The 26,319-nt window shown below is 43.1% G+C and overlaps 1 protein-coding gene across 1 annotated transcript in view; it reads left to right on the top strand.

The window, feature by feature from the left end:
- The window catches only part of ajap1 (adherens junctions associated protein 1), a 149,051-nt gene extending 126,019 nt beyond the window's left edge, over positions 1 to 23,032 (top strand). The window contains exons 5-6 of the mRNA XM_061904798.1: positions 16,360 to 16,491; positions 20,688 to 23,032. Of these exons, the coding sequence (XP_061760782.1) occupies positions 16,360 to 16,432 (73 nt within the window). The 3' untranslated portion in view covers positions 16,433 to 16,491; positions 20,688 to 23,032. The remainder of the gene's footprint in view (positions 1 to 16,359; positions 16,492 to 20,687) is intronic.
- The last annotated feature ends 3,287 nt before the right edge of the window (positions 23,033 to 26,319 follow it).

Here is a 26,319-nt window from a genome sequence, read left to right on the forward strand (position 1 = left end):
GGTACCGGTACCAAAAGTATTTCGGTACTTTTTGGTACTTTTGGAAACATGTCTACTATCATGTACTTTAACTACAGTACATTACATTTTCATAATAGCGATTGGTTGGGATTAGCGTTGTCCCGATACCAATATTTTGGTATGTATTTTGATACTTTTTGATACAAAAAATGGCTTTATTTTAACAAAAATGGCTTAGGGTACATTAAACATTTCTTATTGCAGGTTTTTTTATAAATAAAATAGTGGACATAAAAGACAACTTGTCTTTTAGTAGTAAGTAAACAAACAAAGGCTCTTAATTTAGATGCTGACATATTCATTAACATACAGGTGCTGGTCATATTATTAGAATACCATGAAAAAGTTGATTTATTTCATTAATTCCATTTAGAAAGTCAAACTTGTAGAATGTATACATTCATTCCAAACAGACTGATACATTTCAAGTGTTTTTTTGCCAAAAAGGAGATGATTATAGCTGACAACCAATGAAAAACCTAATTTCAACATCTCAGAAAATTGGAATATGGTGAAAAGGTCAGATATTGAAGACACCTGGTGCCACACTCTAATTAGCTAACTAACTCAAAACACCTGGAAAAGCCTTTAAATGGTCTCTCGTTTTGATTCTGTATGACACACAATCATGGGGAAGACTGCCGACTTGACAACAGTCCAAAAGATGACCATTGATACTTTAAAGAAGGAGGGCAAGACACAAAAGGTCATTGCCAAAGAGTTTGGATGTTCCCAGAGCTCTGTGTCCAAGCACATTAATAGAGAGGCCAAGGGAAGACAAAGATGTGGTAGAAAAAAAGTGTACAAGCAAGAGGGATAACCGCGCCCTGGAGAGGATTGCCAAACAAAACCGATTCAAAAATGTGGGGGAGATCCACAAAGAGTGGACTGCGGTTGTTGTCAGTGCTTCAAGAACCACCACGCACCGACGTATGCAAGATATGGGCTTCAGCTGTCGCATTCCTTGTGTAAAGCCACTCTTGAATAACGTCCAAAACGTCTCGCCTGGTCTCAAGACAAAAAGGACTGGAATGCTGCTGAGTGGTCCAAAGTTATGTTTTCAGATGAAAGTAAATGTTGTATCTCCTTTGGAAATCAAGGTCCCAGAGTGTGGAGGAAGACAGGAGAGGCACAGAATCCACGTTGCCTGAAGTCCAGTGTCAAATTTCCACAATCGGTAATGGTCTGGGGTGCCATGTCATCTGCTGGTGTTGGTCCACCGTGTTTCCTGACATCCTTTTGCCTGAATTGCTGCAGCAATTCAGGCAAAAGGAGCTGCAACTAAGTATTGATTGCCGTACATGCTGAAACTTTCCATGTTCATACTTTTCAGTTGGCCCACATTTCTATAAAATATTTTTTGGTACTAGTCGTAACTAATATTTTAATTTTCAGAGATTCTAAATTTGGGATTTTCAGTAATTGTCAGTACTAATCATCAAAATTTTAATAAATAAACATTTCAAATATATCACTATTTGTGTAATGAATTGATATAATATGTAAGTTTCACGTTCTGAATATAATTACTGAAATAAATCAACTTTTTCATGATATTCTAATGATATGAAAAGCACCTGTATTGTGTCATTTATCATTCTATTATTTCGTCAACATTATTAAGGACAAGTGGTATGAAATGAATTATTAATCTACATGTTCATTTACTGTTAATATCTGCTTAGTTTCTATTTGAACATTTTCTATCCACACTTGTGTTAAAATGTAATAATCACATATTCTTCTGTTGTTTGAATGCTTTGATACTATAAATTTGGGTATCAATCCGATACCAATTAGTTACAGGATCATACAACGGTCATATTCTTCACTAAAATACAAGAGAAGACAAACTTATTTAAAACACATTTACAGTAGATGTTAAGTGGCTTTCCATTCAAGGCGCCGCAGACATGCTTGCAAAGGAGCTCTTAGATGCGATATTTTGCTGGTATCGGATCAATATTGGATCGGGACACCCCTATTTTGCAGCAAAATTTTAAAGTCAGTATGTCATATGACTTTTTTTTCATCAATTGAAATCATTTATTCACTAAAAGCAGTGGATAACTTAACATAACATTGAAATACAAATGTCCAGGAACCAATTAATGCCTAATAAATTGGTTCTTATCATTTCATGCATTTGCCAAACATCCCATTGAATTAAGCCAGGGGTCGGCAATCCAACATGTTGAAAGACCCATACTGGGCCAAAAATACAAACAACAAATCCGTCTGGAGCTGCAAATATGTAAAATCCTTATTATGTAAGTGTTATAATGAAGGCAACACATTAAGTAAGTGTCTCAGAGGGTGAGATAACTCCTGAAAATTAATGGTTTAAAACTGCCAAAGGTGTAGACGTGTGTGCCCAAGTTAAAGGAAAGGCCAGGCTGCCTTCTTTTCATAGATTTATTACAATCTTTGCGAGCCGGGTAACGTTTGCTGTGGTCTGGAACAACGTGACACACAATCATAAACGCAGCATGCACAACATGCACTTATAAATTAAATCAATTAAACTCAAATATACCTGCAAATGAGGCATAACGATGCAATATGTACACCTAGCTAGCCTAAATAGAATGTTAGCATAGATTATTAGCACTCCACGCGAGTCGATAACATCGACAAAGCTCACCTTTGTGCATTCACGCACAGCTTAAAAAGTTTGGTGGACAAAATGAGTCATAGAAGGAGTGGCATAAAACACGTCTTTCTGTGGCAGCGTCGGAGAAAGTTGGACATGTAAACCATGGGTGTCAAACTCTGGCCCGCGGGCCAAATCTGGCCCGCCGTGTAATTTAATTTGGCCCTTGAGGCAATATCAATTTAGCATTAGAGCTGGCCCGTCAGTGTTATACAGCATCGGTGCCGCTGTAAAACCGTATTCACCACTAATACTCATACTTGCCAACCCTCCTAATTTTCCCGGTAGACTCCCGAAGTTCAGTGCCCCTCCTGAAAATCTCCCGGGGCAACCATTCTCCCGAATTTCTACCGATTTCCACCTGGACAACTATATTGCCTTTAGCGTTCTCTACAACCTATCGTCACGTCCGCTTTTCCTCCATACTAACAGCGTGTCACATAATATTTGTGGCTTTCACACACACACACACACGCACAAATGAATGCGATCCATACTTGGTCAACAGCCATACAGGTCACACAGAGGGTGGCCGTATAAACAACTTTAGCACTGTTACAAATATGCGCCACACTGTGAACCCACACCAAACAAGAATGACAAACACATTTCGGGTGACCATCCGCACCGTAACACAACAGAACAAATACCCAGAACCCCTTGCAGCACTAACTCTTCCGGGAAACTTCCAGCAAACTGACCAATAATTAACGTTTTTGGCACTCCATCCTTTTCCGGGCGAGAACCACAAACTCGGACTTGGAGGTGCTGATTCTCATCCCGGTCGCTTCACACTCGACTGCGAACCGATCCAGTGAGAGCTGAAGATCCCGGCCAGATGAAGCCAACAGGACCACATCATCTGCAAAAAGCAAGAGACCTAAACCTGCAGCCATCAAACCGGATCCCCTCAACGCCTTGACTGCGCCTAGAAGTTCTGTCCTATCCTAGTCACTGCCGTTGTGTCCTTGGGCAAGACGACACCTTACCCACCTGCTCCCAGTGTCGCACACACTGGTTTAAATGTAACCTAGATATTGGGTTTCACTATGTAAAAGCGCTTTGAGTCACTTGAGAAAAGCACTATATAAATATAATTCACTTCACACTTCACATTATCCCACATGGTAACCCTGAAGATGCACGACTGCTCTGCATTCAATTCCCGTGCCTCAGGGGTAACTTGTGTTGTGGAGCTGAGAGGCATTTTTGTTCCTCCTATAAAATAAACCTGAAACAACCTTGCCTCCTTCAGTATGTTTTGTGCATTTAAAGTCCTACTGAAACCCACTACTACCCACCATGCAGTCTGATAGTTTATATATCAATGATGAAATATCAACATTGCAACACATGCCGATACGGCCTTTTTAGTTTACTAAATTGAAATTGTTAATTTCCCGGGAGTTTCTTCTTGAAAACGTCGCGTAATGATGACGTGTACGCGAGACGTCACGGACTGTTAGGAAACATGAGCGCTGCACACACACACAGCTAAAAGTCGTCTGCTTTAATCGCATAATTACACAGTATTCTGGACGTCTGTGTTGCTGAATCTTTTGCAATTTGTCCAATTAATAATGGAGAAGTCAAAGTAGAAAGATGGAGTTGGGCAGCTTTAGTCTTTAGCCACACAAACACACGGTGATTCCTTGTTTAAAATTCCCGGAGGTGAAACTTTACTATGGATCAGAGCAGTCAAGCGAACATGGGTCCCGACCGAATGTCAACCAGCAGTTTTCGGTGAGAAAATTGTGGTAAAAAGTCGGCTCTTACCGGAGATCAGCTGAGCTTGTGCCGTCGATTTCCCTGAGACTGGTGTTGAACCCCATGATGCAGAGATGGAGGCAGGCATGGAGTGAGAAAACATGATTTAATTTAAAACACTACAACGAGAACAAACAAAGGGTACAAACAAAAAGCACGCACGTGGGCGGATGTAACAAACTAAGGGCTATGAACAAACAAATCGGAAGCAGGGAACAAAAAACAGTAAGCTACAAACATTTAAAATACTACACGGTCTAGCTCCAGCCTATCTTGCCGATTGTATTGTACCGTATGTCCCGGCAAGAAATCTGCGTTCAAAAGACTCCGGCTTATTAGTGATTCCTAGAGCCCAAAAAAAGTCTGCGGGCTTTAGAGCGTTTTCCGTTCGGGCTCCAGTACTCTGGAATGCCCTCCCGGTAACAGTTCGAGATGCTACCTCAGTAGAAGCATTTAAGTCTCACCTTAAAACTCATCTGTATACTCTAGCCTTTAAATAGACCTCCTTTTTAGACCAGTTGATCTGCCTCTTATTTTCTTTCTCCTATGTCCCCCCCCTCCCTTGTGGAGGGGGTCCGGTCCGATGACCATGGATGAAGTACTGGCTGTCCAGAGTCGAGACCCAGGATGGACCGCTCGCCTGTATCGGTTGGGGACATCTCTACGCTGCTGATCCGCTTGAGATGGTTTCCTGTGGACGGGACTCTCGCTGCTGTCTTGGATCCGCTTGAACTGAACTCTCGCGGCTGTGTTGGAGCCACTATGGATTGAACTTTCACAGTATTATGTTAGACCCGCTCGACATCCATTGCTTTCCGTCCCCTAGAGGGGTGGGGGGGTTGCCCACATCTGAGGTCCTCTCCAAGGTTTCTCATAGTCAGCATTGTCACTGGCGTCCCACTGGATGTGAATTCTCCCTGCCCACTGGGTGTGAGTTTTCCTTGCCCTTTTGTGGGTTCTTCCGAGGATGTTGTAGTCGTAATGATTTGTACAGTCCTTTGAGACATTTGTGATTTGGGGCTATATAAATAAACATTGATTGATTGATTGATTCACCAGATATAGCTTACCGCTACGCTGCAATCACTGGACCAGTAGGAATGACAAGTAGAACATGACATTGACACGACAATACAAATATCCAGCCCTGACTGGAGGAACAAAGCAAGTAAAATAGGAGCTGGCTGATTGACACCAGGTGTGACCAGATGCCAATCAGCCGCAGCTGAGTGAAAACAGGACACAGGGAGACAGACAGGAAGCCAAACCAAAATAAGAGCACTAGACAGGAACTAAGGACAGGAAATACTAAACACAGAGGAAACAAACAAATGCAGAGGAAAAAACTAAAACGTAGTCAAACTGTCAGAGGAAAGCCTGACAGAGACACTGGCGTCAACACACCCGTGGACACACACCTCCGACTATCAGGTACTATTAAACTCACTAAAACACTAGCAACACAATAGAAATATAAGGGATTTCCCAGAATTATCCTAGTAAATGTGTCTAAAAACATCTGAATCTGTCCCAATGCAATCGTTTTTTTTTTTTTCTAGTCCGTCGCTATCAATAGCCTCAAACACAAATTTTTCATCCTCGCTCAAATTAATAGGGACATTGTTGTTTTCTCGGTCCGAATAGCTGTTTTTGTTGCAGGCTCCCATTAAAAGTAATGTGAGGATGTGAGGAGCCATCAACGGGTGATGTCATCGTCTGCGACTTCCGGTAAAGGCAAAGCTTTTCTGTTAGCGACCAAAAGTAGCAAACTTTATCGTGGATGTTCTCTACTAAATCCTTTCAGCAAAAATATGGCAAAATCACGAAATGATCAAGTATGACACATAGAATGGACCTGCTATCCCCGTTTAAATAAGAAAATCTCATTTCAGTAGGCCTTTAAAGGGAAAAAAAATCACCAGACCTATGTAAGTGTCAATATATACCTTGAAAAAGGACCATCTATTTTTTTAACTGATTTACGAACTCTAAATGGGTGAATTTTGGCGAATTAAACGCCTTTCTGTTTATCGCTCTGGATGCGATGACGTCAGAACGTGACGTCGCCGAGGTAACACACCCGCCATTTTCATTTTCAACACATTACAAACACCGGGTCTCAGCTCTGTTATTTTCCGTTTTTTCGACTATTTTTTGGAACCTTGGAGACATCATGCCTCGTCGGTGTGTTGTCGGAGGGTGTAACAACACTAACAGGGAGGGATTCAAGTTGCACCACTGGCCCGAAGATGCGAAAGGGTCTGCCGCCAGACCCCCATTGAATGTGCCGGAGTGTCTCCACATTTTACCAGCGATGGCGATGCTAAAGCAGACAAGGCACAGAGATGTATGGATAACCTGCAGATGCATTTGCAACGATAAAGTCAACGAAATCACAAAGGTGAATCTTGTTGATGTTGACTTATGTGCTAATCAGACATATTTGGTTGCGGCGTGACTGCCAGCTAACCGATGCTAACATGCTATGCTAATCGATGCTAACATGCTATTTACCGGCAGTGCTAAAGCAGACATGGCACAGAGATGTATGGATAACATGCAGATGCATTTGCAACTATAAAATCAACAAATTCGTAAAGGTGAGTTTTGTTGATGTTGACTGCCAGCTAATTGGTGCTAACATGCTGCACTAATCGATGCTAACATGCCATGCTAATCGATGCTAACATGCTATTTACCTGCGGTGCTAGAGCAGACATGGCACAGAGATGTATGGATAACCTGCAGATGCATTTGCAACTATAAAGTCAACGAAATCACAAAGGTGAGTTTTGTTGATGTTGACTGCCAGCTAATCGATGCTAACATGCTACGCTAATCGATGCTAACATGCTATTTACTGGTGGTGCTAAAGCAGACATGGCACAGAGATGTATGGATAACCTGCAGATGCATTTGCAACTATAAAGTCAACGAAATCACAAAGGTGAGTTTTGTTGATGTTGACTGCCAGCTAATCGATGCTAACATGCTACGCTAATCGATGCTAACATGCTATTTACTGGTGGTGCTAAAGCAGACATGGCACAGAGATGTATGGATAACCTGCAGATGCATTTGCAACTATATTACGTTTCCTTCCACCCACATTTAATGAGAAAAAAACACTTACCAATCGACGGATTTAAGTTGCTCCAGTGTCAAAAGATGCGAAAGTCCTGATCGTTTGGTCCGCACATTTTACCGACGATGCTAACGCAGCTATTCGGCCATGCTATGGCTATGAATAGCGTCAATAGCTATTCGCTCAATAGCTTCAGTTTCTTCTTCAATACTTTCATACTTTAACCATCTGTTTTAATACATATGTAATCTGTTGAAATCAGAGTCTGAATCCGAGCTAATGTCGCTATATCTTGCTGTGGTATTCAATCAATCAATCAATCAATCAATGTTTATTTATATAGCCCCAAATCACAAATGTCTCAAAGGACTGCACAAATCATTACGACTACAACATCCTCGGAAGAACCCACAAAAGGGCAAGGAAAACTCACACCCAGTGGGCAGGGAGAATTCACATCCAGTGGGACGCCAGTGACAATGCTGACCTCAGATGTGGGCACCCCCCCCCCCCCCTCTAGGGGACCGAAAGCAATGGATGTCGAGCGGGTCTAACATGATACTGTGAAAGTTCAATCCATAGTGGCTCCAACACAGCCGCGAGAGTTCAGTTCAGGCGGATCCAAGACAGCAGCGAGAGTCCCATCCATAGGAAACCATCTCAAGCGGAGGCGGATCAGCAGCGTAGAGATGTCCCCAACCGATACAGGCGAGCGGTCCATCCTGGGTCCCGACGAGCGGTCCATCCTGGGTCTCGACTCTGGACAGCCAGTACTTCATCCATGGTCATCGGACCGTACCCCCTTCACAAGGGAGGGGAGGACATAGGAGAAAGAAAAGAAGCGGCAGATCAACTGGTCTAAAAAGGAGGTCTATTTAAAGGCTAGAGTATACAGATGAGTTTTAAGGTGAGACTTAAATGCTTCTACTGAGGTAGCATCTCGAACTGTTACCGGGAGGGCATTCCAGAGTACTGGAGCCCGAACGGAAAATGCTCTATAGCCCGCAGACTTTTTTTGGGCTCTAAGAATCACTAATAAGCCGGAGACTTTTGAACGCAGATTTCTTGCCGGGACATATGGTACAATACAATCGGCAAGATAGGATGGAGCTAGACCGTGTACTATTTTATACGTAAGTAGTAAAACCTTAAAGTCACATCTTAAGTGCACAGGAAGCCAATCCGAGTCTGAATCCGAGCTAATGTCGCTATATCTTGCTGTGGTATTCCCATTGTTTGTTTACATTGGCAGCCCTGTATGACGTCACAGGGAAATGGATAGTGGTTTCGAAGATAGCGAAAATAAGGCACTTTAAAGCTTTATTTAGGGATATTCCAGGACCGGTAAAATTTTGAAAAAAAAAACTTCAAAAAATACAACAAGCCACTGGGAACTGATTTTTATCGTTTTTAACCCTTTTGAAATTGTGATAATATTCCCCTTTAAGCTGCAAACCAAAAACGAAAATCCAGCAGGGAATGTTGTCATCGCGCGATGACTCGGCGGTGAAACGGGCCGCGGGTTGTATTTTCCTGCCTGACGGAAACTGCAGACAGGTGTGTTATTTTGAAAAGTCCACGTTTCATCCCTGAAGCCCCGCGCCGCGACATCCGACAACTTTGCACGACACGTCGGCGGTTGTTTAATAAAGCGCCGTCGCTTAAATCCATGTTTGCCTGTTTACCGAGAGGTTGAGCTTCATCCCCCCAACCGACACCCGTGCATCATCGCCGCCGTGTTTCACTCCCGGTTAAAATCACGGAGGACGACGGCAGGCGTGAGGCACATTAAAACATTGCCTTTTGGGGTGTAATACCTCCGACGTTATACTGTATGTGTCGTGCCACGAGAAGCTTTTGTCGTTTTTACCAGCGTTCACTGTCACGGCGGATAAGGGTAACTGTCATCCGAGCTGCCGGGCATGCAAAGATGGTCACACTTACTTATTGTATCCAAACGCTGCAGCAGATTTATTATGCCGCCAGTGAGGGGAGGAGTAATTCATCTGGTGCAAACAGACCCGACGTGTCTTCAATTATTGAGCTAAGTGTACGGGTGGCATTTGTATTACGTATTCATAATTCTCGCCGTCTATTTGTTTGACTTGTTGGCGATATGATTAGCGGTAATTGCATACCTATTCGGTAATAATGTCGTTATCGAATCAATCACTTGTACAGTGTCATGACTAGGACTGTGGTGCGGTTTGTTTTCCCGTGGTGCAAAACCTGGCGTGAAGGTAATGACTTCTTTTAATTTTTAACTGGAAAAGAACAAACAAAACAAAAGGTATAAACCAGGGGTCACCAACTTTTTTGAAACCAAAAGCTACTTCTTGGGTATTGATTAATGCCAAGGGCTACCAGTTTGATACGCACTTAAAAAAATTGCCAGAAATAGCCAATTTGCTCAATTGACCTTTAACTCTATGTTATTATTAATAATTAATGATATTTATCTTTGTGGAGACACTGATCATCTTAATGATTTCTCACAATATCAATCAATCAATCAATGTTTACTTATATAGCCCTAAATCACTAGTGCAGGGGTGCCCATTACGTCGATCGCGAGTTACCAGTCGACCGCGGGGGGTGTGTCAGTCGATCTCCAGCCAGGCTTTTAAAAAAAAAAATAGACCTAAAAATTAGTGATCATCAATCTTCACCAAGACGTCACTTAAATGACATTCACGGTACCGGAGGGTCTTGTGAGATGATGCTGGCTGCTGCAAGATCATTATTATGAAAATATGACCGAGAGGAAGGCGAGAAACACTTTTTATTTCAATAGACTCTCGCGCCGTACCTTCCGTCAAAACTCTAAAGGCCGACTGCACATTTCCTATCTTCACAATAAAAGCCCTGCTTCATGCTGCCTGCGCTAACTAAATACAGAGTCTCGGAAAACTGGCGTGCACAAGCGATCCCTCAGAAAGCTGGCGTGCACATCACTTGTGCACGCCAGCTTTCCGAGACTCTTATTTTGTTAGCGCAGGCAGCATGAAGCAGGGCTTTTATTGTGAAGATAGGAAATGTGCAGTCGGCCTTTAGAGTTTTGACGGAAGGGACGGCGCGAGAGTCTGTTGAAATAACAAGTGTTTCTCGCCTTCCTCTATGTCATTTTTTCATAATAATGAACTGGCAGCAGACAGCGTCATCTCACAAGACCCTCGGGTTTCGTGAATGTCAATCAAGCAAGCTACGGAATTTGCCGCCAATGTTTTTCTTGTAAAGTGTATGGAAGCTGGATGAATTAGATGCCAAAAACCAACCACTTTCATGTGGTATTGTACAGAAAGGACAACTTTTTTTCTCCTCCATTTGAAAATGTGGGCGTTATCATCATTACTGTCTGATTCCAATCAATGCAAGTCATCAGAATCAGGTAATACACCAACTTATATTCTTGTCTTCGTGAAAGAAAGACATCCATATGTGTTACACATGCTTGTATTATCATTAAACACATTTAACTTGTTTACAAAAATGTCTCTTTCATAAATGAATAAATATAAATGATATATATAAATGAGGTAGATCCCCTCGAGTTGGTCAATTGAAAAGTAGCTCGCCTGCAGAAAAAGTGTGGGCACCCCTGCACTAGTGTCTCAAAGGGCTGCACAAACCACAACACAAACCACTACGACATCCTCGGTAGGCCCACATAAGGTCAAGGAAAACTCACACCCAGTGGGACGTCGGTGACAATGATGACTATGAGAACCTTGGAGAGGAGGAAAGCAATGGATGTCGAGCGGGTCTAACATGATACTGTGAAAGTTCAATCCATAATGGATCCAACACAGACGCAAGAGTGTAGTCCAAAACGGATTCAACACAGCAGCGAGAGTCCCGTCCACAGCGGAGCCAGCAGGAAACCATCCCAAGCGGAGGCGGATCAGCAGCGCAGAGATGTCCCCAGCTGATACACAGGCGAGCAGTACATGGCCACCAGATCGGACCGGACCCCCTCCACAAGGGAGAGTGGGACATAGGAGAAAAAGAAAAGAAACGGCAGATCAACTGGTCTAACAAGGGAGTCTATTTAAAGGCTAGAGTATACAAATGAGTTTTAAGGTGAGACTTAAATGCTTCTACAGTGGTGGCATCCCGAACTGTTACCGGGAGGGCATTCCAGAGTACTGGAGCCCGAACGGAAAACGCTCTATAGCCCGCAGACTTTTTTTGGGCTCTAGGAATCACTAATAAGCCGGAGTCTTTTGAACGCAGATTTCTTACCGAGACATACGGTACAATGCAATCGGCAAGATAGGATGGAGCTAGACCGTGTAGTATTTTATACGTAAGTAGTAAAACCTTAAAGTCACATCTTAAGTGCACAGGAAGCCAGTGCAGGTGAGCCAGTACAGGCGTAATGTGATCAAACTTTCTTGTTCTTGTCAAAAGTCTAGCAGCCGCATTTTGGACCAACTGTAATCTTTTAATGCTAGACATGGGGAGACCCGAAAATAATACGTTACAGTAATCGAGACGAGACGTAACAAACGCATGGATAATGATCTCAGCGTCTTTAGTGGACAGAATGGAGCGAATTTTAGCGATATTACGGAGATGAAAGAAGGCCGTTTTAGTAACGCTTTTAATGTGTGCCTCAAAGGAGAGAGTTGGGTCAATAAATATATATTTTTGATGAGTTGTTTTAAATAAGTTAAAATCCAATCTGCACTTTGTTAGAATATATAACCAATTGGACCAAGCTATATTTCTAACAAAGACAAATCATTATTTTTTTCAAGATTTTCCAGAACAAACATTTTGAAAGAAATTCAAAATACTTTGAAATAAGATTTAAATTTGATTCTACAAATTTTCTAATTTCCCAGAAAAATTTGGGGGGGATTTTAATCATAATAATTTTAATCATAATAAGTTTGAAGAATGTGAATGAAAATCAGCACCTCTAAGTCCGAGTCCATGGTTCTCGCCCGGAAAAGGGTGGAGTGCCATCTCCGGGTTGGGGAGGAGACCCTGCCCCAAGTGGAGGAGTTCAAGTACCTAGGAGTCTTGTTCACGAGTGAGGGAAGAGTGGATCGTGAGATCGACAGGCGGATCGGTGCGGCGTCTTCAGTAATGCGGACGTTGGACCGATCCGTTGTGGTGAAGAAGGAGCTGAGCCGGAAGGCAAAGCTCTCAATTTACCGGTCGATCTACGTTCCCATCCTCACCTATGGTCATGAGCTTTGGGTCGTGACCGAAAGGATAAGATCACGGGTACAAGCGGCCGAAATGAGTTTGGGTCTCTCCCTTAGAGATAGGGTGAGAAGCTCTGCCACCCGGGAGGAACTCAAAGTAAAGCCGCTGCTCCTTCACATCGAGAGGAGCCAGATGAGGTGGCTCGGGCATCTGGTCAGGATGCCACCCGAACGCCTCCCTAGGGAGGTGTTTAGGGCACGTCCAACCGGTAGGAGGCCAAGGGGAAGACCCAGGACACGTTGGGAAGACTATGTCTGGCCTGGGAACGCCTCGGGATCCCCCGGGAAGAGCTAGACGAAGTGGCTGGGGAGAGGGAAGTCTGGGTTTCCCTGCTTAGGCTGCTGCCCCCGCGACCCTACTTCGGATAAGCGGAAGATGATGGATAGATGGACGGATGACGTTTGAAGACATATTTCACAAATACTCTTCTTCGAAAAAACAGAGGCTAAAATGAAGAAATAAATTAAAATGTATTTATTATTCTTTACAATAAAAAAAATACTTGAACATTGATTTAAATTGTCAGGAAAGAAGAGGAAGGAATTTAAAAGGTAAAAAGGTATATGTGTTTAAAAATCCTAAAATCATTTTTAAGGTTGTAGTTTTTCTCTAAAATTGTCTTTCTTAAAGTTATAAGAGGCAAAGTAAAAAATTAAATGAATTTATTTTAACAAGTGAAGACAAAGTCTTTAAAATATTTCCTTCGATGTTCACATTCTATTTGAGTTTTGTCTCTCTTAGAAGTAAAAATGTCGAGCAAAGCGAGACCAGCTTGCTAGTAAATAAATACAATTTAAAAAATAGAGGCATCTCACTGGTAAGTGCTGCTATTTAACTTATTTTTAGAACAGGCCAGCGAGCGACTCATCTGGTCCTTACGGGCTACCTGGTGCCCGCGTGCACCACGTTGGTGACCCCTGGTATAAACAAAAAACACTCTCAAAGGAGGTACAAAACGTGGCCGTGAAATAAAACTATTACTACAACGTGAATTATGGACATAAAACAAAACTTGCAAACTATGGCATGAATAACAAAACTTACGGGGAACGGGAAAAGAGCAAGGATCGTCAGCATGGAGCAAGGGTGCGTAGAGGGTGGTAGAGGGTGACTGCCTGGCAACTACAGGCTTAAATGCTGTGCTGATTAACAGGTGCATGAGTCCAAATGAACCAGGTGCGTGACATGACAGGTGAAATCTAATTGGTAGTCATGGTGACAAAACAAAAAAGAGTGCGCAAAAACATGGACTAATGATGTCAAAAACAAAACAGAACATAACTATACACAACATGATCACAAAGACAATCACATGCAGGAATGGGTTGTGCTTGTATTGCGCTTTTCTACCTTTTTTTAAGGAACTCAAAACACTTTGATACTATTTTCACATTCACCCATTCACACACAAACATTCACACGCTGACGGCGGGAGCTGCATGGCGCTAACCAGGACCCATCAGGAGCAAGGGTGAAGTGTCTTGCTCAAGGACACAACGGATGTGACTAGGATGGTAGAAGGTGGGGATTGAACCAGTAACCCTCAGATTGCTGGCACGGCCACTCTCCCAACTTCCCCACGCCATCCCGTGCTCCTTCAACATCTGTAGAAAACTCTTGTGGATACTACCAGTCTGTGGTTGCCAGTGTTCTGTAGTATGCTGGAAGGACCAGTACATCTAAGAAAGACTGCTCCAGACTGGAGAAACTGATCAGGCCGGCCGGTCTCACGATCGGAATAAAACTGGATAATCATGTATATATATCATCACACAACTTTAGTATGCTTAAAGTCCGTTGCTGTAGTTATTAGCTATTGTGCTCAAGCTGCATCTTTTCTATCTGTGCAAGGACAAAGCTTCTTGTCTCAGTGGTGGCCTCAGCCACAGATGTTATCTTTGTTTTAGTCGGCTAACAGCCAAAAACCTCAAGGACCTCAACGAATATAAGTTAATATAAGCACACAGACGAAGCAGAAACAAGGAAATCACAAGGCCCCCAGCACATTCCGTCACATATTGTGCGTACTGGATCTGCTTTGCATAATATATTTGAGCACTCCTTTTAGAGGCGGCCTCAGTGATGTTGACTATGGAACTCCTGAATAAAAAGAGGGAAGCGGGAGCTGAACCTTAGAGCGTAGAGCGAGACTCTGACTAAGTGTGCAGCTCCATGCGTTCTCCTCATTGAGCTAAATTGAAAACTGTCTCTGCATGGTTCCTTGCTTCTTGTCTGATTAATAGATGTCATCAGTGTTTGAACCTGACACTCACTGGTGACGGTGGCAGAGAAGAGGACTGTGGGAAAAACTAGTGTGAATCCTGGATGATGCCAGTCACCTTCTGCATACAGTAATCAGTAGCTAGAGGAGCCTGTTCAGTGCTAGACTGCTTTATTCCAAGTGCAGGACTAATAGACACAAAAATTCTGGGGGGTGGGGGGGGGGGGGGGGGTGGGGGGTACTAGGATGACAGAGGATGCAAAACAATTTATACCCCCATTATTTAATTTAAATTTTCCTGAGGGAACTCTTCTGAAGGAATCAATAAAGTACTATCTATCTATCTATCTATCTATCTATCTATCTATCTATCTATCTATCTATCTATCTATCTATCTATCTATCTATCTATCCATCCATCCATCCATCCATCCATCCATCCATCCATCCATCCATCCATCCATCCATCCATCCATCCGTCCATCCATCCATCCATCCTTCTATCTGTCCGTCCGTCCGTCCGTCCGTCCGTCCGTCCATCCATCCATCCATCCATCCATCCATCCATCCATCTATCTATCTATCTATCTATCTATCTATCTATCTATCTATCCATCTATCTATCTATCTATCTATCTATCTATCTATCTATCTATCTATCTATCTATCTATCTATCTATCTATCTATCTATCCATCCATCCATCCATCCATCCTTCTATCCATCCATCCATCCATCCTTCTATCTGTCCGTCCGTCCGTCCGTCCGTCCGTCCGTCCATCTATCTATCTATCTATCTATCTATCTATCTATCTATCTATCTATCTATCTATCTATCTATCTATCTATCTATCTATCTATCTATCTATCTATATATCTATCTATCTATCTATCTATCTATACATCCATCCATCCATCCATCCATCCGTCCTTCTATCCGTCCATCCATCCATCCATCTATCCATCCATCCATCCATCCATCCATCCATCCATCCATCCATCCATCCATCCATCCATCCATCCATCCATCCATCCTTCTATCCGTCCGTCCGTCCGTCCGTCCGTCCGTCCGTCCATCCATCCATCCATCCATCCATCCATCCATCCATCCATCCATCTATCCATCCATCCATCCATCCATCCATCCATCCATCTATCCATCCATCCATCCATCCATCCATCCATCCATCCATCCATCCATCCATCCATCCATCCATCCATCCATCCATCCATCCATCCATCTATCTATCTATCTATCTATCTATCTATCTATCCATCCATCCATCCATCCATCTATCTATCTATCTATCTATCCATCTGTCTATCTTTCTATCTATCCATCAAATTGCCAGCCATATAAGCGCCGTGTTCTAAGGTATTTTCTCTCAATCCGCAGGCCTTCCCCCTCTGAAAGACAACTGATCCCTGTTGCCTTTGTGTCGGAAAAATGGTTTGAGATCTCCTGTTGACGAGTTTGACGGTCCCTGGTCGCTTCCTGAGGGGTGAGAGTTCCCAAATACATGCTTCGGTAGGTACAAAGTTCGAATGTGAACGTGCGATATGATGCAGCCCAATTTAAGGCAGAATTCTATATAACGCTATTGTGCCTTCCATCCATCCATCCATCCATCCATCCATCTTCCGGTCGCGGGGGTAGCAAGCTATGTTGTGAATGATAAGCAAAATAAAATAAAGTGTAGTTCCGTTTTAATAAGAAAACCAAAATAACAACTAGCTGAACTCTCATTTTATGCAGCCGCCCTGCTGACACGTACACACACTGTCACTAACTTTGTGGTGCTTACTTTAACTCTAACAGCTAAGTCGCTATACAATGATCCATCCATCCATCCATCCACCTTCTTCCGCTTATCCGAGGTTGGGTCGCGGGGGCAGCAGCCTAAGCAAGTAAGCCCAGAATTTCCTCTCCCCAGCTACTTCGTCTATCTCTTCCAGGGAGATCCCGAGGCGTTCCCAGGCCAGCCGGGAGACATAGTCTTCCCAACGTGTTCTGGGTCTTCCCCGTAGCCTCCTACCGGTTGGACGTGCCCTAAACACCTCCCTCGGGAGGCAGTCGGGTGACATCCTGATCACCTCATCTGGCTCCTCTCGATGTGGAGGAGAAACTCATGTCGGCCGCTTGTACCCCTGATCTTGTCCCTTTGCTCATAACCCAAAGCTCATGACCATAGGTGAGGATGGGAACGTAGATCAACGGGTTAATTGAGAGCTTTGCCTTCCGGCTCAGCTCCTTCTTCACCACAACGGATCAATACAGCGTCCGCATTACTGAAGACGCCGCACCGATCCGCCTGTCGATCTCACGATCCACTCTTCCCCTCAATCGTGAACAAGACTCCTAGGTACTTGAACTCCTCCACTTGGGGCAGGGTCTCCTCCCCTCATCCCCTTCTGCATCTTTTCCTGTGGACACAATTTACATAGCTCACCCCAGGACGACGTAAAAGTTTCATTTAGTTTACATTTCCGTTTAGACTGCAGTCACGTTTGAAAAGATCAGATTCTAATCGGATTCTGACTACCTCGTATAATGTGGCCCAAATCTGGTACGAATACTTTACATTTGAAGCACTTTGGAAGATTCAGACTGGCAAAAAATATCCGATCTGTGTCGTTTTAGGGGAAAAGAAACAAATTAGGGCCTAAGTTGTACCATATGTCCCGGCAAGAAATCTGCGTTCAAAGGACTCCGGCTTATTAGTGATTCCCAAAGCCCAAAAAAAGTCTGCGGGCTATAGAGCGTTTTCATTTCGGGCTCCAGTACTCTGGAATGCCCTCCCGGTAACAGTTCGAGATGCAACCTCAGTAGAAGCATTTAAGTCTCACCTTAAAACTCATCTGTATACTCTAGCCTTTAAATAGACCTCCTTTTTAGACCAGTTGATCTGCCGTTTCTTTTCTTTTTCTCCTATATCCCACTCTCCCTTTTGGAGGGGGTCCGGTCCGATGGCCATGGATGACGTACTGGCTGTCCAAAGTCGGGACCCAGGATGGACCGCTCGTCCATAGTCGGGACCCAGGATGGACCGCTTGCATGTGTATCGGCTGGGGACATATCTGCGCTGCTGATCCGCCTCCACTTGGGATGGTTTCCTGCTGGCTCCGCTGTGGACGGGACTCTCGCTGCTGTGTTGGATCCGCTTTGGACTGGACTCTCGCGACTGTGTTGGATCCATTGTGGATTGAACTTTCACAGTATCATGTTAGACCCGCTCGACATCCATTGCTTTCCTCCTCTCCAAGGTTCTCATAGTCATCATTGTCACCGACGTCCCACTGGGTGTGAGTTTTCCTTGCCCTTATGTGGGCCTACCGAGGATGTCGTGGTGGTTTGTGCAGCCCTTTGAGACACTAGTGATTTAGGGCTATATAAGTAAACATTGATTGATTGATTGATTGAAGTTGTAGAAAGGCTAAACATGCTACACAACACACCGTAGGAGGGTATGCTCACTGCAAGCTAGAGCTCTTGAATGAAAACAAAGGTGGGTGGATCCATACAAATATTGACCGTAATACAAACCCCATTTCCATATGAGTTGGGAAATTATATTAGATGTAAATATAAACGGAATACAATGATTTGCAAATCATTTTCAACCCATATTCAGTTGAATATGCTACAAAGACAACATATTTGATGTTCAAACTGATAAACATTTTTTTTTTTTGCAAATAATCATTAACTTTAGAATTTGCTGCCAGCAACACGTCACAAAGAAGTTGAGAAAGGTGGCAATAAATACTGATAAAGTTGAGGAATGCTCATCAAACACTTATTTGGAAAATCCCACAGGTGTGCAGGCTAATTGGGAACAGGTGGGTGCCATAATTGGGTATAAAAGCAGCTTCCATGAAATGCTAAGTCACCAAATTGTAAGCAAATTGTCGAACAGTTTTAGAACAACATTTCTCAACGAGCTATTGCAAGGAATTCAGGGATTTTACCATCTACGGTCCGTAAAATCATCAAAAGGTTCAGAGAATCTGGAGAAATCACTGCCCGTAAGCGATGATTTTACGAACTTTTGAGCCCTCAGGCGGTACTGCATCAAAAACCGACATCCGTGTGTAAAGGATATCACCACATGGGCTCAGGAACACTTCATAAAACCACTGTCAGTAACTACAGTTGGTCGCTACATCTGTAAGTGCAAGTTAAAACTACTATGCAAAGCGAAAGCCATTTATCAATAACACCCAGGAACGCCGCCGGCTTGGCTGGGCCCGAGCTCATCTAAGATGGACTGATGCAAAGTGGAAAAGTGTTCTGTGGTCTGACGAGTCCACATTTCGAATTATATTTGGAAACTGTGGACGTGGTGTCCTCCGGAACAAAGAGGAAAATAACCATCCGGATTGTTATAAGCGCAAAGTTCAAAAGCCAGCATCTGTGATGGTATGGGGGTGCATTAGTGCCCAATGCATGGGTAACTTACACATCTGTGAAGGCACCATTCATGCTGAATGGTCCATACAGGTTTTGGAGCAACATATGTTGTCATCCAAGCAACGTTATTATGGACGCCCCTGCTTATTTCAGCAAAACAATGCCAAGCCACGTGTTACAACAGCGTGGCTTCATAGTAAAAGATTGCGGGTACTTTCCTGGCCCGCCTGCAGACCAGACCTGTCTCCCATCGAAGCGTAAAATACGACAACAAGACCCTGGACTGTTGAACAACTTAAGCTGTACATCAAGCAAGAATGGGAAGGAATTCCACTTTCAAAGCTTCAACAATTAGTTTCCTCAGTTCCCAAACGTTTATTGAGTGTTGTTAAAAGAAAAGGTGTTGTAACACAGTGGTGAACATGCCCTTTCCCAACTACTTTGTCACGTGTTGCAGCCATGACATTCTAAGTTATTTATTATTTGCAAAAAACAAATAAAGTTTATGAGTTTGAACATCAAATATGTTGTCTTTGTAGTGCATTCAATTGAATATGGGTTGAAAAGGATTATGTTTATATTTACATCTAACACAATTTCCCAACTCATATGGAAACTGGGTTTGTACCAAGTAATTGATCCGTATATATTCAATCAATCAATCAATCAATGTTTACTTATATAGCCCTAAATCACTAGTGTCTCAAAGGGCTGCACAAACCACCACGACATCCTCGGTAGGCCCACATAAGGGCAAGGAAAACTCACACCCAGTGGGACGTCGGTGACAATGATGACTATGAGAACCTTGGAGAGGAGGAAAGCAATGGATGTCGAGCGGGTCTAACATGATACTGTGAAAGTTCAATCCACAATGGATCCAACACAGTCGCGAGAGTCCAGTCCAAAGCGGATCCAACACAGCAGCGAGAGTCCCGTTCACCGCGGAGCCAGCAGGAAACCATCCCAAGCGGAGGCGGATCAGCAGCGCAGAGATGTCCCCAGCCGATACACAGGCAAGCAGTACATGGCCACCGGATCGGACGGGACCCCCTCCACAAGGGAGAGTGGGACATAGGAGAAAAAGAAAAGAAACGGCAGATCAACTGGTCTAAAAAGGGAGTCTATTTAAAGGCTAGAGTATACAAATGAGTTTTAAGGTGAGACTTAAATGCTTCTACTGAGGTTCGATACTACATTATTTTTATGTTTTTCAGTTCATATCACCCACATCCATTCCCTACCCTGAACCATCCCATGGAATCAAACATCTGTTTTATAATCACGGTTACTTCCCCTGTTGTTCTCCGCAGGATCCAAAAGGACACAAGAAACCAACAGCTTCTTTTTGTAAAGTAGTGCGATCTCGCTTTGGACACTGGTGAAGATATTTATTTTTCTAGAGATGACAAAAGGGAGCAGTCACAGCGTCACAGCGCCTGTACCGTCGATACGACGCGGACCGGGGGTGCGTTCGCGCGTGGACAAAGACTGCGACCGATATCTCTAATCACGGATACATATTTGACATTCGACAAAAAAGGCACCCAACGGCTCTTCTGCGGGTGGAGGATGAACTGTTTTTTTCTGAACAATGTGCCAATTATGCCACTATGTGCCACAACCTGGACAGAGAGGGAAGTTTCATTGCCAACAAACGGACAAAACAAAGAGTGCTATATTAACCTTGTATCGACGACATTGTTTTTGTGTTTTTTTTTTGGTTGTTTTTTTTAAGAAATGTGAAAATGCTACAAATGTATTTGGATATGTACTAAACTAGTTTTAAGAAATGTATGAAAAAAGGAAGAGGGGTGAAAAACATATTTATATGAAACACTTAATAGGCCGGGAAGACCGAGGGAAGGAAGAAAAACGGTGTTTTGACGGAAAATACGATCGGTTGAAACTGAACAGTGCTATTTTTTTACACAGAAAACCCTGCCAACACCCGACAATGAAGATCCAAAGCTCTTCGGATTTGTCACTGTTAATTAAATACTTCCATCTCCGATGTTTTTTTTTTTTTCTGATTTGAGTGACAGGGACCTTCGTAGAGCTTTATGGAGCCTCAGCTTGTTTCGCATCTGCACAGAGGTGGATGGGACATTTAACTGCCTCAGGTCTGTCCCGCTCTCTCGCACTTTTTTTTTTTTTTGACTTTAATGCTGTTGCATAATTTATAATTTGTTCGCAATGCAGCAACAATGATAAGGTAATAGGAGCCTCACAATCAAAAAGTTAGTGATTGCCAGATAAAAATCAGTTCCTGTGTATTGCATTCATACAAACATAGGACCCATGCATTATTTTTTTAAAATATGCATAAAGTCTCAAGAAGCCAAAAAGGAATACAACTAATTATCTGTTTATTCAAAGAGTAGAACCTCCAAAGTGAACAACAAACCTCTGAAGTTATTCTGATAAAAAAAATTGTCCAACACCGAATACGATAATTTTTTGCGGAATGATAATTATATGGAAATTGGAGAAAGAAGTTAGAAAAGTTTGGTAAACATACTCATTCTTATAAAAAAGCTGAAATTGTCTAGTGGTTAGAGCGTCCGCCCTGAGATTGGAATTTCGTGAGTTCAAACCCCGGCCGAGTCATACCAAAAGACTGTAAAAATGGGACCCGTTACCTCCCTGCTTGGCATTCAGAATCACGGGTTGGAATTTAGGGTTAAATCACCAAAGTGGTTCCCGAGCGCAGCCACCGCTGCTGCTCACTGCTCCCCTCACCTCCCAGGGGGTGGAACAAGGGGATGGGTCAAATGCAGAGGTGTGTTTGTGACTATCGTTGGGAATTTAACTTTAATGGAAAGAAAACGGTAAGAGTTTCTCTGCTAGACTTTAGCTTCATGCTAGCCACATTAGCATTTATTTCATTTTTGGCTTTTCTCTGTCAGGGGGTTTGCCACAGCCAGTCAATCGCACGAATGGATTGGGCCGGGCTTACACGACGGATTCCCTGGCCAGGAATTGAACACATACCCTCCGGCATTAAAAGAAAGAACCATTAAACCCCCAGAGATGGTCATTTACATTAACATCCACTCGGTGAAGTATTGACCCAGCCAGCAAATTCAATTTCAAGTTCTATGATGGTCCACAGAAAGCCAAAGAAAAATATCGTCCATCCATCCATCCATCTTCTTTCGCTTATCCGAGGTCGGTCGCAGGGCAGCAGCCTAAGCAGGGAAGCCCAGACTTTCCTCTCCCCAGCCACTTTGTCCAGCTCTTCCCCAGGGATCCCGAAGCGTTCCCAGGCCAGCCGGGAGACATAGTCTACCCAATGTGTCCTGGGTCTTCCCGTGGCCTCCTACCATTTGGAAGTGCCCTAAACACATCTCTAGGGAGGCGTTGGGGTGGAATTCTGACCAGATACCCGAACCACCTCATCTGGCTCCTATCAATGTGGAGGATCAGCGGCTTTACTTTGAGCTCCCCCCAGTGGAGGGAACTCATTTTGGCCGCTAGTACCCGTGATCTTATCCTTCGGTCATTACCCAAGGCTTATGACAATAAGTGAGGATGGGAACGTAGATCGACCGGTAAATTGACAGCTTAGCCTTACGGCTCAGCTCCTTCTTCACCACAACGGATCGATACAGCGTCCGCATTACAGAATACGCCGCACCGATCCGCCTGTCAATCTCACGATCCACTCTTCCATGAACAAGACTTTGAGGTACTTGAACTCCTCCACTTGGGGCAGGGTCTCCTCCCCAACCCGGAGAAGATTCTTAACCCTTTTCCGGGCGAGAACCATGGACTCGGACCTGGAGGTGCCGATTGCCATCCCAGTCGCTTCACACTCGGCTGCGAACCGATCCGTGAGCGATTGTGTTATTACTTTTGACCAGTGGTCACGTTCTGGGTTGGCTGCGAGACCCAAGTGTGGACCGAAATGACTAATCACTAAACACAGAGTGTATTATTTCAACACTGTGTCAACTTAATTTCTTAATAAAGTTTACAGCTAATAAAAACGCCAAACACCGTTCCTCATATGTAAACCAATACCAATTCAACAACTGCAATGGTTCACCTAAAAGAGCTGTTCAAAAGACTCAACTTGTTCTCGAATGTCACAGTTCTCTCAGGCAAGACCTTCTAAAAAACATTTCAAAAGTTAGTCACGACCCACCAGTTAAAAGTCACTGCTTTGGACCTGGACTCAGTCCAAGTTAACAATTCATTTTTTGTGCGTGATTTTCATTTTGAAGTATCAGTTTAAGCACCAACATTGTTTTTAATGTTGTACGAGCGTCAGTTAAAATCGAAACCATACCAATCCGTACTCAACAACTGCAATCATTCACCGAAAAGACTTGTTTAAAAGACTCGACTTATTCTCGAACGTCACAGTCTTCCCAGGGAAAGACCCACATGACCTTTTTAAAACCAACCCAAAAGTTAGTCGCGACCCACCAGTTAATAATCACTGCTTTGGACCTGGACTGAGTCCAAGTTAAGAATTCATTTCCTGTGCGTGATTTTCACTTTGAAGTGTCGGTTTAAGCAACGACATTGTTTTTAATTTTGTACGAGTGTAAATGAAAATGTAAACCATACCAATCCGTACTCAACAACTACAATGGTTCACCTAAAAGAGCTGTTTAAAAGACTTGCCTTGTTCTCAAACGTCACAGTATTCCCAGGGAAAGACCCGCAAGACCTTCTAAAAACCATCTCAAAAGTTAGTGACGACCCACCAGTTAAAAATCACTGTTTGGAACCTGGACTGAATCCAAGTTAAGAATTCATTTTTTGTGCGTGATTTTCACTTTGAAGTGTCGGTTTAAGCACCGACATTGTTTTTAATGTGGTACGAGTGTCAGTTAAAATGTAAACCATACCAATCCGTACTCAACAACTGCAATCGTTCATCTGAAAGAGCTGTTCAAAAGACTCGACTTGTTCTCAAACGTCAGAGTCTTCCCAGGGAAAGACCCGCATGACCTTCTAAAAAACAACCCAAAAGTTAGTCGCGACTCACCAGTTAAAAATCACTGCTTGGTCCTGGACTGAGTCCAAATTAAAAATAAATTTTTTGTGCATGATTTTCATTTTGTACGAGTGTAAGTGAAAATGTAAACCATACCAATCCGTACTCAACAACGGCAATCGTTCACCTGAAAGAGCTGTTTAAAAGACTCGACTTATTCTCGAACGTCACAGTACTCCCAGGCAAAGACCACATGACCTTTGTAAAACCAACCCAAAAGTTAGTCGCGACCCACCAGTTAAAAATCACTGCTTGGTCCTGGACTGAGTCCAAATTAAAAATACATTTTTTGTGCATGATTTTCATTTTATACGAGTGTAAGTGAAAATGTAAACCATACCAATCCGTACTCAACAACTGCAATCGTTCACCTGAAAGAGCTGTTTAAAAGACTCGACTTGTTTTCAAACGTCAGAGTCTTCTTAGGCAAAGACCCGCAAGACCCTCTAAAAAACAACCCAAACGTTAGTCCTGACCCACCAGTTAAAAATCACTGCTTGGTCCTGGACTGAGTCCAAATTAAAAATACATTTTTTGTGCATGATTTTCATTTTATACGAGTGTAAGTGAAAATGTAAACCATACCAATCCGTACTCAACAACTGCAATGGTTCACCTAAAAGAGCTGTTTAAAAGACTTGCCTTGTTCTCAAACGTCACAGTCTTCCCAGGCAAAGACCCGCAAGACCTTCTAAAAACCATCTCAAAAGTTAGTAACGACCCACCAGTTAAAAATCACTGCTTGGACCTGGACTGAGTCCAAATCAAAAATAAATTTTTCGTGCATGATTTTCATGTTGTACGAGTGGAAGTGAAAATGTAAACCATACCAATCCGTACTCAACAACGGCAATCGTTCACCTGAAAGAGCTGTTTAAAAGACTCGACTTATTCTCGAACGTCACAGTACTCCCAGGCAAAGACCCACATGACCTTTGTAAAACCAACCCAAACGTTAGTCCTGACCCACCAGTTAAAAATCACTGCTTGGTCCTGGACTGAGTCCAAATTAAAAATGAAATTTTTGTGCATGATTTTCATTTTGTACGAGTGTAAGTGAAAATGTAAACCATACCAATCCGTACTCAACAACGGCAATCGTTCACCTGAAAGAGCTGTTCAAAAGACTCGACTTGTTCTCAAACGTCAGAGTCTTCCCAGGGAAAGACCCGCAAGACCCTCTAAAAACCAACCCAAAAGTTAGTCGCGACTCACCAGTTAATAATCACTGCTTGGACCTGGACTGAGTCCAAATTAAAAATACATTTTTTGTGCATGATTTTCATTTTGTACGAGTGTAAGTGAAAATGTAAACCATACCAATCCGTACTCAACAACGGCAATCGTTCACCTGAAAGAGCTGTTCAAAAGACTCGACTTGTTCTCAAACATCAGAGTCTTCTTAGGCAAAGACCCGCAAGACCCTCTAAAAAACAACCCAAACGTTAGTCCTGACCCACCAGTTAAAAATCACTGCTTGGTCCTGGACTGAGTCCAAATTAAAAATACATTTTTTGTGCATGATTTTCATTTTATACGAGTGTAAGTGAAAATGTAAACCATACCAATCCGTACTCAACAACGGCAATCATTCACCAAAAAGAGCTGTTCAAAAGACTCGACTTGTTCTCAAACGTCAGAGTCTTCTTAGGCAAAGACCCGCAAGACCCTCTAAAAAACAACCCAAACGTTAGTCCTGACCCACCAGTTAAAAATCACTGCTTGGACCTGGACTGAGTCCAAATTAAAAATACATTTTTTGTGCATGATTTTCATTTTATACGAGTGTAAGTGAAAATGTAAACCATACCAATCCGTACTCAACAACGGCAATCATTCACCAAAAAGAGCTGTTCAAAAGACTCGACTTGTTCTCAAACGTCAGAGTCTTCTTAGGCAAAGACCCGCAAGACCCTCTAAAAAACAACCCAAAC

The sequence above is a fragment of the Nerophis ophidion genome, linkage group LG06 (genome assembly GCF_033978795.1).
Source record: "Nerophis ophidion isolate RoL-2023_Sa linkage group LG06, RoL_Noph_v1.0, whole genome shotgun sequence".
NCBI classification, from domain to species: domain Eukaryota; kingdom Metazoa; phylum Chordata; class Actinopteri; order Syngnathiformes; family Syngnathidae; genus Nerophis; species Nerophis ophidion.